At 32.0% G+C, this 19,713-nt stretch overlaps 3 protein-coding genes across 3 annotated transcripts; all 3 read left to right on the top strand.

Annotated features, from left to right (window-relative positions):
- The first annotated feature begins 2,213 nt into the window (after positions 1–2,213).
- Positions 2,214–3,550, top strand: LOC106757531 (probable transcriptional regulator RABBIT EARS). The gene is made up of 2 exons (XM_014640201.2): positions 2,214–2,826; positions 2,919–3,550. Exons 1-2 carry the CDS (start codon positions 2,511–2,513, stop codon positions 3,374–3,376), a joined length of 774 nt encoding a protein of 257 aa, XP_014495687.1. The 5' UTR covers positions 2,214–2,510; the 3' UTR covers positions 3,377–3,550.
- Positions 3,551–6,499: 2,949 nt separating this feature from the next.
- LOC106757583 (tropinone reductase homolog At5g06060) lies at positions 6,500–8,861 on the top strand. Its single transcript, XM_014640267.2, has 5 exons — positions 6,500–6,661; positions 6,826–7,033; positions 7,746–7,962; positions 8,063–8,169; positions 8,488–8,861. Exons 1-5 carry the CDS (start codon positions 6,573–6,575, stop codon positions 8,680–8,682), a joined length of 816 nt encoding a protein of 271 aa, XP_014495753.1. The 5' UTR covers positions 6,500–6,572; the 3' UTR covers positions 8,683–8,861.
- A 2,466-nt stretch (positions 8,862–11,327) lies between these two features.
- On the top strand, positions 11,328–16,142 carry LOC106757582 (tropinone reductase homolog At5g06060). Its single transcript, XM_014640266.2, has 5 exons — positions 11,328–11,477; positions 11,666–11,873; positions 12,831–13,047; positions 13,148–13,254; positions 15,658–16,142. The coding sequence occupies exons 1-5, from the start codon at positions 11,389–11,391 to the stop codon at positions 15,850–15,852; spliced, it is 816 nt and encodes a 271-aa protein (XP_014495752.1). The 5' UTR covers positions 11,328–11,388; the 3' UTR covers positions 15,853–16,142.
- Positions 16,143–19,713: the final 3,571 nt, after the last annotated feature.

Below are 19,713 nucleotides of genomic sequence, written 5' to 3'. Positions count from 1 at the left end.
TGGGGTCAATGATTATGGTTGATTCGTGGTGTATTTTGGATCATCCCTCAAAAAACAAGTAAAATTTTCTAACATTTTCTCCACAGTTTCTAACATTTACACAAAAGCTTTATCACCTACTGGTTTTCTTCCATTTAAATCCAAGTTGGGAATTCCAGACACCTATTATTCTGTGGGGATCTTAGCTATATAGTTAGTTTTCAATAATTGATAATGAACAACAATATCAGAATCTGTTAGTTTGTTTTCTTTTTATATATGTTATGTTTTTGCTGTGTATATAAATGAACTTTCCAACTTTTGTATAGAATATTTTACTGATGAATAACACTAGTTGTTTGATGCTTCTTCTTGTCTCTTTTCTTCACTAAACAAGTTGAGTCTGGATTACTACAGTGTATCAATAGTCTGCAACCGTCTTTAGAAGTTTTATTAGATAACTTTCCAGTTCATATAATCTCTTTTCACTGTCATATTTTTCGATTACTGAATGCAACATACGTCTTTTCGTTTGACCAACCTGTATATACGAAATCACTTTCATGAAACTGAAAATTAATGTTCTAGACCAACACCATACTATCACAAAGTTCTTAAAACTTGTTTATTACTTAGAAGCATGTCTCAGAAATATAGTTTGAGTGAGTTATTGATTTACATGCTGGATTTGGTACGGATGAAGGCTTTTCATCCATTTTCTTTATTGCAATAGCAGATATGTTGATCGTGATTGATCATAAGTTTTGGAAAAGCAACTACATTATAAATTACGACAGTGTATTGCTGTTGAAATTCAATATGAAATAATATTATATATATTTATATGTAGTTGTCGTATCTTAATCGGCTTCCAGATCCACGTGTGCAGGAAGACTAGCATGAAAACATAGGTAGCAGCTCCATTGCCTTATGTCAGCAAAAATGGTAGCTAGGCACATCCTTCTTCACTTGGTCACTTGTACAAGTCATTAGTTCTTGCTTGAGAACAAGGATTAGGTACTAATAATGTTAATTTGAATCACTAGCTTGTGGGGCTCGGAGTGCATAATTAAATTTCTGATTAGTCTAACCAATAATTGAAATCCTTCTTAATAAATAGGCCCCTGGTAACTATATTCTTCCTCAACAAAGTCCACTAAACATTAAAGAAATAAAAATGACAAAGAACCTAAAAATTAGTTAATACCAATTTGCTGTGCATGATGACACGGATAATTCGTTTGAAAACATAGCCGATGAATATACATTATAATTGGAAGATGTTTCAACATTTCAAAGATAAACAAATATTGTTTCTTATTAGCTTCCTTTTTTTAATCTTTATTTATTGTTTCTTATACTACTTTAGAAGAATTGAGTGAAATCGAAATCAACTTTGGGCTACCTATTTAATCTGCCCTGAATTGACTAGTTCGTGTGTTTGTCTCAATCGTGTGTGACTGAGAGACAGGGAGAAAAAACTCAATCATACATCATTAATTTGACTTCTTAATTTGACTTGTTAGCTTAACGTGATCTGCGAGAAAAAGCCTAAAAGATTCTTTGAGTGTTTCTGAAAGACAGATGCAAGAGGAAAATGTGTTTAGATAATCCAAACAAAGCGGTGGCTCTTATATATAGCTCCTTCTCAAACTTAATATATCATTTGTTCATGGATGACAAAAAAGAATGGCTTCAACATTAATTAATATTCAAAGAAACTGTCATATATAGACTGTATTTTTCTGAGCTTTAGCAATAACTCAAAAAGTAATTAGTTGCCCTTTTCTGTTGTTGAGTTTCCATGCACGTTGGTATATAGCATTATTTGAAACACAACCTGTATATATTGTAATTAAAAATGCTTATAACATGTAGGAAGAATTAATTGTTTTATGGAGATTGTGTTTGTTTCTTTGCTCACATGCAATTTGTGTTCTTTATTGTGATGAGGGACATGGAGTAATGAATAAAGTAGTTACTATAGTGGAACAGAAATACTAGACACGAGTTTAAATGAGTGGTACTTTGTGTGCGTGCTACATAGTAGAAGTTATTATGAGAACACTGGACAGTGTAACAGTATTACGTACCATGCATATGGGTTTGGTGGAAGCTTCAGAGAAACAGTTTAAATGTATTTTCTTACTCTCATAACCGTTATCTCCATCATCCGTGTGAATCAAATATGATGCTAGACAGTTGCATAAATGGGACCCTCCCAAGACTGTGTTGCAAGTAAACCAAGCAAAAAAACAACAGAAAAAGCTTCAGTACTAAAGGCAAGACACAGGGCTTATAACAAGGCCTTTTCAGATAACCTTTTTCTCTTCCCCCATAGATTCTTAGGTTGCTTTCAAATATAATAATAACCAGGACATGCAACCCTAAACTATTCATATTCAACTCCCTCCCTAGCCAGCCTTTAATTTTCTCTTTATATAAAGCTTCTTCCACCTCATCTCTTTCTCACTTTCATTCTTATCATCATCTCCCAACAGGTTTTAATTTTCCTTTTGCCACTCATAAACATGGAGGAGTCTCAGTACTTGTTGTGGTTCAAGAGAAAACAAATCTTGAACTCACATATTCAACAACCATTTGGAGCCCGCATCAACAACACCAACTCATCATGGGAGGAAAGAGCTTTTGCAGAAGATGCTGCTAGGATACTTGGTGGGTGCATATGGCCTCCAAGATCTTACTCGTGTAATTTCTGTAAAAGAGAGTTTAGGTCTGCTCAGGCTCTAGGGGGACACATGAATGTTCACAGAAGGGACAGGGCTAGGCTCAAACAAAGCCTTGTTCACCCTAATGAATCCTTTCAACATCTTCACAAAAATGATTGTAAGTCACCAAGTGCTCAATTTTCTCAAGAGATGGAGCTTCTCTCGTCTAGATAATATTGTTGCCTTATATAATTACTCTAACCCTTTCAGGTTCCGTTGCAGCAAGCAAAGCCTCATCTTCTAGGCCCTCAACTATATCCACTCAAGAAAATTGTTATCATCAGCCTACCATGTCTCCTTACTCTTCTTCATTTAGCTGGGGACATCACCACATGGGGTCTTCTGATTCAGAACCAAAAGGGTCTGCAGTGAATGGAAGGGAACAGTTTTTAAAAGGTTCGGATTGCAATGATTATGTTGAAACAAGTTTGTCTGTGGGACAAAGTTCAGTGTTTGGCCAAAAGTTACCAATTGAATCATATGGGGACGAAGCTATCAGTTATAAAAGATCAAAGACTTCTATGCCTCCTTTGCCTGTCTTCCACAAGCCATGTTCAAGTGATAGACACCTAACTTTTCATTCTGCAGAATTCGTACTTGGACTCAAGCCTGGAATGGAAGACTTAGATCTTGAACTCAGGCTGGGGAAGCCACAGAAAGTTATTTAGTATATAAGACAAACAGAAGAAGTTGTAATGGAATGTCAGTGTTTACCTTTATTTTTTCCCCTTTCCTATTAGAGGTTCATAGAAAATAGGCCAGAACCTTCCTCGCCTAACCTAAAGCCACCTTGAGTAGAATTCTTAGGTTTATGTTCATGAGATGTTAATTTCAATACTAATGTTATATCTAGTTCCATGTTACTATTTTTTTTTTCTTCTCTTGAACATGTTGATGTTTCCACCTTTCTCTTATGAGCATAAAATTTACGCGTAATGGTTTGTTTTCACATTTTCGTAGTATAACAAAGAGAAACATAAAAAAGGAGAAGAAGTGTAAGATAAAACTTCCATGTGATGAATAGAATAAAATTGAGTAACTATTGTAAAAAGGAATGAATAAGAATAATCTTAAATAAGAATAAGATTAATTTTTCTTGAATTATTAGTTTGGTTACTGCATGCAGTTCATCATTTGAAAGCAAATGACAGATGTTGAAAAATACAACACTATAGTACCTTCAACAATATGTAAATTTGACCATCTCAAATGTGATAGTTAGATTTGAGCTACTAAAACAAGTTAGTGGAAATTGAAAATCTTATGTGCTAGGGTTTCACAAAGAGGGGCAATGCAAAAACAGACAAAGAAATCCAGACAAAGTTGTTTCTTTTTTTTTTCTTCAAGAAGAACAGTAATTTCTTAGAAGTTTGTTTTTTAGATACAGTATACTCACATTTATTTGTGGTGAGAGGAATCAAAGAGATGAAAATTGAACTGTAAGGTAATAATTAAAGTGGGGAAGAACTGACAGTAACTGACAATTAGAAGTCACTTCAGCTACATATATTCCAGGAACTAACAGTAGTCACATGCATATAAACCTGCACAAAATTATGAATAACCTTTTTACACGGATCATTACAAGTGATCGCTCACCCACTTACCACTTCACCTCATCATTCCCATAAATTCCATATGGTTCAGTTGCTTTCCACATGCTTTTTCCTACAAACACTTCCAAAAAACCAACCAACCACACGGAAATTGAATATTAACACAAACAGCACAGCCAAATATTAATTTAGTTTGGTAGAGAGGGAAAGGTCATCACATCATTGGCCTTATTAGCGTGTCATTGTTTTTACTCTTGGTGTGATGTGTATTTTATATATATATATATATATATATATATATATATATATATATATATATATATATATCCATGTTAGTTATAGTTATCCCTAAAAATGTCCACTTCTTATCTTTCAAATATTTCGAAGCCCGAGACTCTTCTGCTCCCTGTAGTAACTTAAAAACAGTGTTAGCCACCTTATTGTGACACCGACCGTTCCTCCAGAATACACGGGGACGTCACAGTCTCTTCTTTTCAACCTTTCTTTCTAAGGAAATTTTATGAAATATCGCTTTTATTTGACTTCATGTTCTTTGCAGTCTGCCAAGAGCAACACATACACACAGAACCAATGCATTTCTGTCTACGATCAAGGGGGAATTCCAGCAATATACCCTTTTCACCATGTTTGCTTTCCCATTATGGACTAACATATATACACATATATTTTAATTCTTAAGATTGAACATTCGCACAACAGATTAGAAAAGCAAGTTTTCCATAGCAACTTAATCAAGCACAACTCTAATATAATTGTACATGTACATGTTAAATATACTCAGGACCAGTATCTTATGCAAAAAGTTTAACTCTTCATTTACAAGTTAGAACAGTAAAAATTTATATTGCATTTCTTCCAAAGGTTGGTTTGGTCTCTGACCGGAATATTTAAGCATTGGAGTTTTGTTATTTAAACATAAAAAAAGAAAAAAACACTGAGATTATAATGTCAACACTGCATATAATTATCTCAAAAACATGTAAGAAAATGAAATAAACAACGTACGTTTTGTTATTATCTCAATTTTGTTCTGATTTTTCTTTCCTTGAGCGGTGCCGTGAAACTAACTTTGTGAGACTGTAGCAACTGATTAAAGCCATTTGGATAAAAGTCTTTCCCTCGGTTTAAGCTTTCTTTCTTCTCCTAAAAACTTGCTCAGAGCTGATAGAGGAAGTGGTGTTACTGACTCAGTTTGCAAGTACGTGAATAAAATTGGTGTTTACTTGGAATAGAAATTATGGTTAATTAATGCAGCATTTTGGTTTTGGCAAGGCCTGATATCTGGCTGAATCTTATGTTTGAATTAAAGTATAAAGATGTATATGCATGCAGCAGAGAGAGGTCACATGGGGATGATGATGTGTGTGTTTCTGTTTTTATTTGGTGTATTTATTGTGGGAATTCAGATTGATACATGTTCCCCACTTTAGCAAGTTTGTTTACTTTATTAAGGGTGCTTCGATGTATGCAAAGTGTAGTGATAGTATTTTGTATAGCTAATTGCTATATACTGCTGAAGTTTAAGAGTGTCTATAGAGATTGGAATTGTAATTGTAGGTTCCTAGCACGTGTGTGACTATGCATTAGGATTGTTTGTAGGTTCTGGCAGTGAAAACAACTACACAGACATTTCGTCGTATAATTAATCTATTCATCGGTTGTGAAAGACGATTTGACAAATGACACTTCACAAGCTCATTCTCTCCTTCCTACAATGTCGCTTTACTCTTCCATCTACAAATTCAAACCTTTCAATTATAAAATACTTCTTTCAATTTGACAAAAGGGAAGGAAGAATAGGGGCTTCTACAATCTGCATGCACGTGATGCCAATTCTAAATTGCAATCCATCTCCTCCGTGACTACAATAGCTTTTGTAATTTTCTAGCTACCTAAACCTACTCATGTGATTCTGCCACATCATTTCCCTCAAAATTCATTAGCTTTGAAAATACTTGTTTGCTTCTTTATTGGAAAAATAAAGGATATCAAGAACTTTCTTAACAAAATTATTATTTCTAGTTCGCTTAAATAAGTCAAATCTCTTAGGATTAGTTCATCTATACTTTGTGACTCAAACTCAAACTTTTTGTTATTGGGCCCAAATGGGTATGGGAAGAAAAGTTATTGGGCCCATCCAAATACACATCATCACTACCAAATCTATGTGCCCAATCAAAAACATACACGTTTTCAGATAAAGATGACATTTTTCTTTGTAAATATACACGGTCTCCATCTTCATGATCACGACTCACAAAAAAGGTAAAAACTGAAGCAAACAACAATGGCGAACCCAGAGGGTAGTAGCAGAGGTTCAAGATGGTCACTTAAGGGAACCACTGCTCTCGTTACTGGAGGCACACGTGGAATCGGGTTCTTTTTTTCGCTTCTCGCTCTCGTTTATGTTTTTATTCTGTTTGTTGCATCATGCATGAAGTCAATTGGGTTTCTTGAATCCGGGGTTTGAAAAGACTTAAAGTTATTTTTCAAGCTGATTTTTTTTTTCTGGGTGTGATCTGGTTTCACTTTTGATTCAGGCATGCTGTGGTGGAGGAACTGGCGGAGTTTGGTGCGACGGTGTACACTTGTTCCAGGAATGAAGAGGAGCTGAATGCACGCTTGAAGGAATGGAAAGAGAAAGGGTTTTTGGTTTCTGGGTCGGTTTGTGATGTGACTTCTCCAGCCCAAAGAGAGAACCTCGTTAAACAAGTGGACTCTGCCTTCAACGGCAAGCTCAACATACTTGTGAGCCTTTCTTCTTTCTTATTTATATATTTAGAAATTGGAAAATTTGTCTTGTATTTGTGTTTGAAATAGTTTAGAATAGTGGGCAGGATAATATTTGTGTTCAGCTTTATAAAAAGTCGTCACTGACATGAAATCGATCTCTAACATTCATGCGTTCAAGAAAAGGAACTGTTGGATGAAGATCAAATGGTTCACATTTCAGAGAAATATCTTAAAATTGGATTTGGCAAGACGAAAGAAATTTGAGTTGTTCCATCATCCACCGATTCTGAATAACCAAATGAGTGAAGTGAATACAGGAAATCCCTTGCTATAGTACTATATATGTAATCTTAGAGTATGTGATAATAATATGATATATTTAAAATCAAGAAAATTATAATGTCAAGATGAGTGTTAAGTGAATGAATGTACCACTTACTTATGGTGTGTATTGCTGTATTATGCTATCATGAATTTTAGTAACATCCTGGTAAAACACCCAGTTTATAAGTGTTTGTTCTTCATCCTTTTCCTGTGGTATATGCACTCTTAATTTGCAAGTGACTTGTAAAACAAATAAATAGTCGCAATTTCTTGATATATTTTGCTTAATTAAGACTTTCTTATTGTTGTTTGAACCATGCAGTAGGTAGCATTAGTATCTGAACAATACAGTTAATAATTGAAAACATAATAAGTTGGCTCTATGAACATCTTGTGAGCTTAGGTAAACAATGTGGGAACAACTGTGAGGAAACCAACAATAGAGTATACTACTGAAGATTATTCAAAATTGATGGCAATTAACTTGGACTCTGCATACCATCTCAGCCAACTTGCATATCCTCTTCTTAAAGCATCTGGAAATGGAAGTATTGTGTTCATTTCCTCTGTTGCAGGTCAGACAAGCGTAGCTTCTGGAGCCATTTATGCAGCGAATAAAGGTGGGTTGATGTGTAATTATGTCATCTCGGGCTTTGACATAGATTACAAACTATTTTGAAATATATTGACGAAATAGATTCAACGTGCTGTTTTCTTCAGCTGCAATTGATCAGCTTTCTAGATATCTTGCTTGTGAATGGGCGAAAGACAACATAAGGAGCAACAGTGTTGCACCCTGGTATACCAACACATCAGTTCATACACAGGTAGTGCTCTATGTTTGATTTCGTTTAAAAACATCACTTCGAAAACTATATGTTGTGATACATACAATCCAACCAGACAATTTTTTAGGTTATTTTAGAAATTGTCTATGGGCCCAATGCAATCATCATGGCATAAGTGTAGATGGTTGAGATTCCACATTAAAAGGATGTTTCGTGCTAACAAAACAAATTGCTGTGGCCTTAGTTTTTAAGTGGTGATGGATTATCCCTATACATATCATGTATGTTAGCATGATCATCAGTATAATAATTAATATCAAATAACATCGATGCTAATTGTTATCATATATCTGACAGTTGCTTAAAAATAAGGAAATTGTTAACGAGATAATATCTCGAACGCCAATAAAGCGAATTGCAGAAGCACATGAAGTGTCATCCTTGGTGACTTTCCTTTGTTTGCCAGCAGCTTCTTACATCACTGGACAAGTTATTTGTGTTGATGGAGGATTTACTGTGTATGGATTTCAACCCAGCGTGAGAATTACTTGAAAGAAAAATGCATTTTTTTTATTGTTAGATTATGTGAACAAAAACTTTAGTTTTGGACCTCCTATGATCAATATGTTTTGAATGGCGAATTAGTTATGTTAGTATTTTAAAGATAAATTTTGGTAGATATATTCAATAACTATAAGATTATGGCTGCACTCTCCTTACGTCTCGTTCAACATATCTATAAGCTATCTGTTAGAATATTTGTTAGTGTCAAGTGCCGTTACCTAGCGTGCTTACTAGGGTACTTAGTGCGGTTCTTTGGACATATGTAACGGGATCGAAGTGGCTTTGAAGTCTCAAACGTGTATTTTTGATGCGTTCAAGTCAGTAAATTTTTTTTAAGATTTATGAGTATGAAATAGTGAATATGAGAATAAAGTTGTTATTCTTGATAGAATAACAGTTGAATTTATAAGATTAACATAGATGTTGAACTTATGTTGTGATATCAAATAATATTAAAATAATATTTATCCTAAGTAGATGATACTGATAACATGGTGCATAATAAAAAAAAATGATATTTTAGTATAAATGATACCTATAATATTAAATTATTGAGATTAGTAATAATATGTGAATATTTTCTAATAAATTTATTTTGAGCTCTTGCAAAAATGAAGAGGTTTAGTATGTTTTGTTAGTATATCTATTAGGTCCGATAATTATACCTAGTTTAGCTTTTTGTGTTTTCCTCCTTCAAAATATATTATTTTGGTATATTAAAAAGATTTTTAGTATATTTTAAAACATCAAAATAAATATGCATAAGTTAATTTTGAAACAAAACATAAAATAACAAAAAAAAAACTTAAGGCCCTGTTAACGTGAAGAGAAAACATTGTTGTAAAGAGTCTTTTGCAAATCTATAAATTAAACAAATTCTTTTTATGTTATATTAATCAAATTTTACACTAATTCTCACAAAATTTATTTTTAAATTTACTCTCACTTACTTTCAAATTCGTTCAAATAAACAATAATTAATTCACTTCAAAAATTTTCAAATTCATTCACTCACTTTTCTCTAAATCCTTCCTCGATAGTAAACACACCCTAAGTGAAAAAAAAAATTCTAAATTTATAATGACTTAGGTTGTGTTTGTAAGTGTGGATTTATTATTACTAGGAATTGCCGATGACAACAGACGAGAGAATTTGAGATTCGTGTCTAAAGATTTACAAGTAAGAAAAAGTGTTAACTTGTGGGAGAAACTCATGATACTGTATCGCGATTTTGGTGAAGATTTGTGAGTGATAAAAATAAGACACATAAAAAAGCTATTTAAGAAAAAAAAATATTGAAATGATTGGAATAGATTTTGTGTATAAGAGAACTTATTCTCATGTATGCATGATTGATTCCCTTGCTTTTAACCACTCAAAGAATCAATTCCAACACACCCAGAATTGATTCCCCTTCAATGCTCACTCAACTTTGCATCCATGGCATTCCACAATGGTGTCACACTTCCTTGACCACCATGGACTTGAAAATAAGGTGATGTTAAATCAAGAGTATTATATTATTGTAAAATACACAAATCACCTACAAATATGATTGTTGTTTATTCCTATTGTCAACAATTACAAGCATTTGTCAATCCGGTCTACAACCTCTTTAACATTTTCAACACTTATGTGGTTCAATTTCATCTATTCAAAATAAAGATTATTAGTTTCCTTATACAAAAATGAATTCATGCCTGACCCTAGATGCAATATAAAGAGTTAAGAAAGCCTATTGCGAATCATATCCATGATGAAATGGACCACCCAATTTCAAATAAGCCAAAAAAAATGTTCTTATTATAAAAGTGAGTGTCATAATAGAAAAAATTATCCATTTAGAGAGTAGTCAAACTTCATCACTTCTGAACTTATTATAAAACTTTAAAATTAATACCACCATTTAAAATATATTTGATCTTTTTCCCTAATAATATATTTGTTACTTTTTTTTCTAAATTTTTAATAATACATTTCAAATAAATTTTGTATGCTTAATTGTCTTAATAAAATATGTTTAAGAAATTGGTGTAAGAGAAAAGAAAAAACAAAATAGTCATATTGATTAATGAATATTTCATAAATAAAGAATTCAATAAATTTCCACACATGATAAGATATTATCCGTTTTAGATCAAGTTTTCATAGTTTTAAGACCTTTTATTATTGTAGGTATATATGTGTATATAAACTCATGATCAATCCTTCTTTTACTCGATGTGGAACTTTGTTTACATCCCAACACTTAATACATCATCTTTTCATAATAATAATAATAATAAAAAAAAAAAATAATCTATTGATTAATGTCAAGCTAGAATTATCATTATTGACAACTATTTCTAGTTTAGTGAAATCGTATAAGAGTCGTACGATTTCTTATTGGTAAAATCGAAAGATTGGTACAAGTCCCCATATTCGTAATTTTTAAAAAATATATCCATTTTCTTAATTAAAAAAAGTAATTACAGCAAATTGATAAAAAAAAATCGTACAACTGATACGTAGTCCTTTTCCAAAACTAAAAAGGAAAGATGGGCCTAATCAGCAGTGACAACAAGACACAAACAAGCCCCCACTAATGGGCCCATATGGACATCAGCACCACCAAATATCTAAGGTGGTTGATTCGGCACGACATAAAACACTTTCCTTTATCTTGGTCAGAACTCACAAGATAAGCAAACAACAATGGCTAACCCAGAGGGTAGTAGCAGAGCTTCAAGATGGTCACTTAAGGGAACCACTGCTCTCGTTACTGGAGGCACACGCGGAATTGGGTTCCTAATTATTTTCATTTGTTCCTCATTTCTTTCTACACGTTTTCTCTTTCTCTCTCTCTCTGGATTCATTAGTTGCATGAATTGATTTGGATTTCTTGATTCTGGGGTTTGTTATAACGACTTGAAGTTGCGATCTTTGCATTCTATTTTTTTATGGGTGTGATGTGGTTTCACTGTTGATTCAGGCATGCTGTAGTGGAGGAACTGGCAGAGTTTGGTGCCAATGTGTACACTTGTTCCAGGAAGGAAGAGGAGTTGAATGCATGTTTAAAGGAATGGAAAGAGAAGGGGTTTTCGGTTTCTGGTTCGGTTTGTGATGCGTCATCTCCAGCCCAAAGAGAGAATCTCATTAAACAAGTGGCCTCTGCCTTCAACGGCACGCTCAACATACTTGTGAGTTTTTCTTCTTTCTTTCTTTGTATATTTGGAAATTGGAATAGTTTGTTTTATATTTGTGTGGAGAGCAGTTTAGAATAGTACGCCCCATAACCTTCAGCTTTACGAAATGTCATCTCTAATTTATAATTCATGGAATCGATCTCCAACATTCTTGTATTCATGAATAGGATCTGTTGGATGAAGATCAAATGGTTCACATTTTAATTACATATCTTAAAATTGGATTTGTCAAGATAAAATACGAGTCATCTAACCATTCTGATTGGCTAAATACAATCTTAGAGTTTGTGATTATAATATGACACAGCTCAAGATAGTACCACTTACTAATTTGTTTAGTATTAAATTTCAAAACATTTTGGAGCTCCTCCTCTACCTACCCTGTCATGTAGCCTGATTCAACTCGACAGCTCTGCCTCTGTTCAGGATAGTAGCAGGATAAACAGGGTGTTCAGCTGTATTGATGACTCTATTTTATTTTGGGATACTAGTTACTGAATTTGTTAGAAATTGATCTCATGTATTTCAATTCAAACAGGAATTTCATTATGATGTGTATTGCCGAATATTGTATCATGTATTGTAATAACATTCTCATAAAACACTCTGTGCTAGTGTTTGTTTTCCATCCTTTTCTCGTCTTACATGCACTCAATTTACAATTGGTTACTGGCTTATAAAATAAATAAATAAATAAATAGTTTCAATTTCGTGATGTATTTCGCTTAAACAAGGCTTTCTCATTGTTGCTTCAAATCCATCCTGTAGGCAGCATTTTATCTGCACAATATAGTTAATAAGTGAAAACATAGTTATAACTTTGCCCTTTGGGATTATTTCAGCTTAAAACTGTTAAAATTAAAAATGTTCAAATAGCTAGACTTGTTTCTCTTATGGGCAAGATTTCAGCACATGATAAGTTTTGTTTCTATGATCATCTTGTGAGCTTAGGTGAATAATGTTGGAACAAACGTGAGGAAGCCAACAATAGAGTATACAACCGAAGAATATTCAAAATTAATGGCAACTAACTTGGACTCTGCATACCATCTGAGCCAACTTGCACATCCTCTTCTTAAAGCATCTGGAAATGGAAGTATTGTGTTCATTTCCTCCGTTGCAGGTCAGAGAAGTATAGGTTCTGGAGCCATTTATGCATCAACTAAAGGTGTGTTCATATATAATTATGTTATCTCCCGTTCAAACATAGATTGCAAACTATTTTGAAATATATTGACAAAATAGATTCATGGTGCTGTTTTCTTCAGCTGCAATGGATCAGCTTACCAAATATCTTGCATGTGAATGGGCCAAGGACAATATAAGGAGCAATAGTGTTGCACCCTGGTATACCAAAACACCACTTGCGGAAGCTGTAATGCTCTTTCACCCTGTCTATTTTCTGTTCCATGAGGACTAATAATTTGTTTTTGTCGGTCCTGTCAATATATATATAGTCTGTGTTTGAAGTTTTAAATTCATGCTCCTTTCAAGTTTTAACTTATGCATTCAGCAACATAAGAGTATTAAGATAAAAAGAGTGTCTATCAGGCTTTACACCCTCTAATTCTTTATGTTATCGTATGAGGAAATCTAATTAGCCTGCATATTGAGATACCTCATTGAAGTGGGTTAATGTTAAGAACTTTAGACAGGTCCAAAGCAATCATCATGACATAAGTGTGCATATTGGAGAGATAAGATAAAAGTACTGTAGGAGTTGAGAGGGATAATAATTTTCATCCATTAAGCTAGTTTTTGGGTTGAATTAAATCCAATTATGTATAAGATGATATCAGAATCTATTAAAATATCCTTATAAGCTTTCTATGCAAGGTGTCTATCTAGTCTTCCAAACCTTAAGGTTAATTTTGTACCAAATCCAAAATTCTAAGAGAGCACATGAGTATTTGTGCTAACAGTACATTGCTCTGTCTTTGCTTTTTAAATGTTGGTTGTTAGATATATATGATTATTAGATATCTTAGATAGATATCTTATCTTTTATTTTCAGTTACTTTGTTATTATTCTTTATTTTATATTTTAGATTTAGTTTATATTTTCTTTATTATAAATACAGTATCATATGTATATTTTCTATACAAGGAAAATTAGTCTCATATATTGTTTTTCACTACATTCAATATGGTATCTAGAGCTTAAGGTTTTTTTGAAAATATTTCATTGCTCCTACCATTGCAACTGTTGCCACAGTCAGGGTCGTTGCCCTTGTTGTCCGCCACCATCACCATCTGTTGCTAAAGCTTCAGTTTTGACTGACAAGCACATAATTTTGCTCGTCTCGGCCAAGCAACCCCAATATCGTCGATATCGTTGCCATTAGAGTCCAGACATGCTCTCACACATTGAACGAAGTTCACAAATGTCGTCTTTTCTAGTCGTGTGTTCTTCGTCTTCTTCGACTGTGATCACTATTGACTTGTTGCGGCCTCCTCTCTAAATCTGACCTTATTGCCTTGATTGGAGAACCTTAGATTCTTAGGGTTTCTCTTTCTATCTTCTGATTATCTATGACTTCTTCTATTGCTATCTCTTCTAATCTCTCTTCTACCACCAATGTGTCTGACTCATTCTGGGTTGGTATGTCGTCTTCGTAAATCCTTATATGGTCTAAAACGGTCTTCTAGGACCTAGTTTGGAAAATTTAACAATGTTGTTCAACAATTTAGTATGACTTGGTGTGAGACATATCATTCGGTAGTTTATTGTCACTTGAGTGTTGGATGTGTCTACTTGATAGTATACGTTGATGACAACGTAGTGACAACCATGAAATGTCGCATATGAAACAACATCTTTTACAACCATATTCAGACCAAAGATCTTGGCAAACTCACATATTTCTTGGGTATTGAGATAGCACAATCCAACGATGATATTGTTATATCTTGAAGGAAGTATACATTAGATATTTTGGAGAAAACTGGGTTCATGAATTCAAAATCTATTGACACACCCATGGATCCTAATATTAAACTATTACCAAATTAGGGGGAGCTTATGTCAGATTCTTAGAAGACTAATTGGAAAATTGAATTATCTTACAATTACTCGTCCTCAGATTTCCTTTACAATTGGTAAACCAATTTCTTAATTATTATTGGAATATAGTCATTCGTATATTACGGTATATTAAAGGATCTTTTGTATATTAAAATAGATTAAAGGATCTTCTGAAAAAGGGATGTTAGATGGTTACAATAATCATACAAGAGTTTTTTGTTATTCAGATGCTGATTGTGCATGATCTCCTTTGGTAGAAGGTCTACATCCAGATACTGTGTATTGTGTATTCCTTGGTAATAACTTGATCTCTTGTTGTAAAATCTAGTGTAGAAACATAATATATTATGGTCTAAGCCTCTTGTGAGTTTGTTCGGCTTGAGCAATTATTTAGAAAGTTACAATTTGGAGATATTACCTAAATGATACTCATTTGTAACAAACAGTTGTTCTTCATATTAGTTCTAATCCTCTCTTTCACGAGAGGAACAGATACATTGAGACTGTCATTTCATTTGAATATTAAGACTAAGTTTGTTAATTTAAGTGATCAGTTAATATATAATTTTACTAAATTTTTAGGATGATTTAGAATTAATTATTTTATTATTATTTTTTATTTGTATGTTAGGTTTAGTCTATTTTTTATTATAAATACAATATTTTATGTGTTTTTTATATAAGGGAAATTAATCTCAACTTTTTTTTACTGTATGTATGTTAGCATGCTAATTGTTATAATTTATCTGGCAGTTGCTTGCAAATAAGGAATTTGTTAACGAAGTAATATCTCGTACGCCAATAAAGCGAATTGCAGAAGCACATGAAGTGTCGTCCTTGGTGACCTTCCTTTGCTTGCCAGCAGCTTCTTACATCACTGGACAAGTTATTTGTGTTGATGGAGGATTTACAGTGAATGGATTTCTACCCAGCATGAGAATTACTTAAATTACTTGAACCAAAATGAACATTTTTATTGTTGGATTATGTGAAGGAAGCGGTGCCCACTTTGATTGCTGATTGAATTATTTTAGTAGTTTTAAAAATTTAGATGGTCATATTCGGTGCCATCATTGTAACATAATGGGTGCACTAGGAGCTCCTTACACATCTTTCAAGATATCTATCTATTAGTATCTAACTACTGCCAAGTGCCTTAACACTGTATTCCAACATTATTGTGCTTCATCTGTCACCGACTGAATCAAATGCAGATCTTCCAACATGTTTGACTCTTATCTCAAATGTAACCAATCACTAATATTGATTAATCTTATACCAAAATACATTTAACCTCTATCATAATAGGACTTGTATATTGATTACTGATATGTGTTGGTTCTCTTAATATTGAGGTGGCAAAGTAAATCATGGCTCATGTGTTGATCTGTTAGTATGGGTTAATTTGTTAGTATAGGTTGATCTGACATCTTAATATATTAAAATTATATGTTAAAATTAGAGGTAGTGACGTGAGTCAGCATGTCCTATTTTGATTTGTTCCATATTTGGTTTATAAAACAAAGGTTGGATTGGCTTGCTTTGTATGAGAAATACAAACTAATTTTTCTTATTTGTCATGCATAAAGATGGTTTATTTTTTAATTTTATTATTTTAAATTAACAAGTATAATATATTACGTTAAATTCTTTTTTATTAAAAGGGTTAAATATGTTTTTAGTTTCTATAATTTGGAGCGATTTTGGTTTTAGTCCCTCTTTCAAATTAAGGTATAATTTAGTCTTTCAACTTTAGAAAACTGTAGTTTTAATCATTTTTATCAATTGTTGTTTCAAGCATGTTTCATTATAGCATTTTGATTGGATTGTTTATACTGTTTGACACATTTTTGTTCCAATGTTAATTGAGAAACGCGTTTGAAACAACAAATAAAATTAAAAAAATTTGGTAAAAAGGACTAAAACCAGAGTTTTCTAAAGTTGAAATACTAAATTGTTTAAAAGAAGGACTAAAACCAAAATCGTCCCAAAATATAGAGACTAAAAACATATTTAACTTTTAAAATTATGAATATTATTAATTATAACGGGGAGGTTACTCAATTAATAACTCTTATATTTAAATACATCTAATGATTAAAAGTTGCCATTGTTACATCATGAAGCATTTCACTTTTCATTTACTATTAAAAGTATATAATTTAGTTTTGTATTTAAATTTATGCGAGCTATACAGGTCCGCCTGTTTCGTGCGAGATGGGTTAAAACGGACTAACAGACTTAAAAACTTAGTTCGTCTCTCACTCGTGATCCGACAACACACACACAAACAAATTTTAAAAAAATAAAATAAAATTGAATTAGATTGTATTTTAACTTCTTTTATATTTATAAAACTTTAACTAAACAGTTGATTTTGTATAATAAATATAGATATGTTTTATTTTTAGTACAATAGATAGTTATATTTTTAGTATAATTTTAATCCTTTTTAATTTTAGTAATAATCAATACGAATAAGTATACATGTTTATTAATAAAAGTAAATTTTGAAGAAGTTAAAGATTTCTGAGTTTAAAGAAACAAAAAGAGTAAAAGTTTTTTCTTTTAATGTTAATGATATATCAAAGTTAACTTTTTTAAATAATAAATAAGGATGTTATTTAAGACAAAATGTATTCAACTACTTTAATTAATTATTAATAAACAATAAATAAAATTAAAATGTGTACACTCAAATTATAATTTTCTATTGATATTAAAGAATTTAATATTTATTATCCTGAATCAAGTATCTACTTAAAATTGTTATCTAGATTATATGTGTTTAAAGAAATATATTTAATTAATAACTCATTTTACGAATATTTAATGTAACATATAGCATAAAAACTAATAAAATAACAGATTTATTAATAATATCTGAATCAGAAAATTTGCAATATAGAAAACTGTTATTATAGTTATTTCAAGATATAACTATAGTAACATAAAATATATAGATATAGATTTAAACCTATAATTAGAGTTTTTTCGTTCATAGTTTAAGAAAATAAAATTTCCTTAAAAATTTGTTTAATATGTTTTAAAAGACTTCACATTATAAATAATTGTATTTAAATTTATATTTTATAAGATCCTTTCCCACAAACATTCTGATATCATGTAATTTTATTTATAATTTTAAACTTTATGTCATTTCAATATCTTTTCTGTCAGAAGAAAGTGTTCAAAGATGGAAATATTAAAACAATGTAACCAATTACTACATGGTAAGGGGAAATCCTTGAGCTGTTTGGAGTTTATCGCCAATTGGATTTTGGATGACCAACCAGACCAGGTTTACGTTCACGCTATCTTTTATGTTGCACACAACTTGTTTGACTAATTTACTCTTCAAATTTTAGTGTTCAAATTTCAAACCAAACTGTGAGTTTTTCCTTTGGTGAAAAACGAAAAAGAAAAATCCAGAATCTGTAGTGTTCTCACAGAAACCCATCTCGCCAACCTTTACTTCAACTGCTATCAGTGACGTGCCATGGTTATATTAAAAAGCTTGACTTCTCAGTTTTGTTCATTTATGTTATGAAAATGGATAAGGATGTTACATGGTGTTGCTTTCAAAGGTGCTATCTAATAAATCTTGAGACCACTTATCTCTACCCTTCCATATTTTGATACCATTTGAATTTTAGCCAAAAGACTTATCTCTTTCCCTATCTAGGTTTTCAGAATTTTATCATATCTCAACTTTATTCATGGCTGAGGTCACTTTTTAAAGCAGTGAAAAACAATAATTTAAAACAACTTATTTATTTAGCTGTATTTGTATTTTAGATTAAAATAAGTTTAAAATTTTAACTCATTACTTCTCATCTTACCTAATATTTACCGTTTCAATATATAGCTATAGCGAAAATTAAGGTTATAGATTGATACTTTTTAATTTTAATTTGATTGTTGGTTATTAGTTCAAACCACCTTGATCTATTTTTTCTTTTCTTATTTAAACATTAAAAAAGACACAAGGCATAACCAAATATACCCATTTATCAAATAGCTTTTAGTTGTTGTTTTTTTCTTTTTTGTCTCATACAGCATGTGAGGTCATGGCTCTGACACAGTGTATTTAGTATATAGTGAATTGAAATAATTTTGATGAAGAAAATGATTGAGAAAAGAGATTAGTTATAAACACTTCTTCAGTCCTATAATACATATAATAATGAATAATATAAAATAGATACAATTTATATATATTATTTATATTACGTTATTATATTGGTTTAAAGTTGATAGAAAAAAAAATAGAAGTTGACGTGTGAATGGAGATAAGATATAGCAGTAGTGGAACAAACTAAAATGTCTGGTATTTGGTTCTAAATTTGTGATGAAGTGATGATCGATGTGAAAATGACGATTGATGAACAGACCAGAATTGGATCATGGATGGCATTGGCCTAGATAAAGACACTAAGCACCCATTGTGCCATTTTTTGTTACATACACAACCTGCATCTGTCACCCTCTTAAAATAAATTAACTATATGAATTTTATTATCTAGTCCCTCAAGTTATTTTGTCTTCCTTTTTTAGAAGCATCTACTTTGTTGTAAGATGTGTTTTGTTCGAGATGTTTTTCTGGTTCCATTCTCACTTTTTTGGTGGCTTACAGTAGATTCATTGCAAAAGTGGCATCATTACTTACGTATTGGTGGCAGTGATCCCAATTCCCATGCTCATTTACAACACACACCAAAATTTCATTCAAACAAAACCAACGCTATCTCAACAACTCGTACACTGTACACACAATGTCATTTTGGTTATTACTATATCAGCCTGCAA

Source organism: Vigna radiata, chromosome 3 (assembly GCF_000741045.1).
Source record: "Vigna radiata var. radiata cultivar VC1973A chromosome 3, Vradiata_ver6, whole genome shotgun sequence".
In the NCBI taxonomy this organism is placed as follows: Eukaryota; Viridiplantae; Streptophyta; class Magnoliopsida; order Fabales; family Fabaceae; genus Vigna; species Vigna radiata.
The sequence above is the reverse complement of the archived record's forward strand: the minus strand, read 5'-3'. Positions and strand labels throughout refer to the sequence as shown.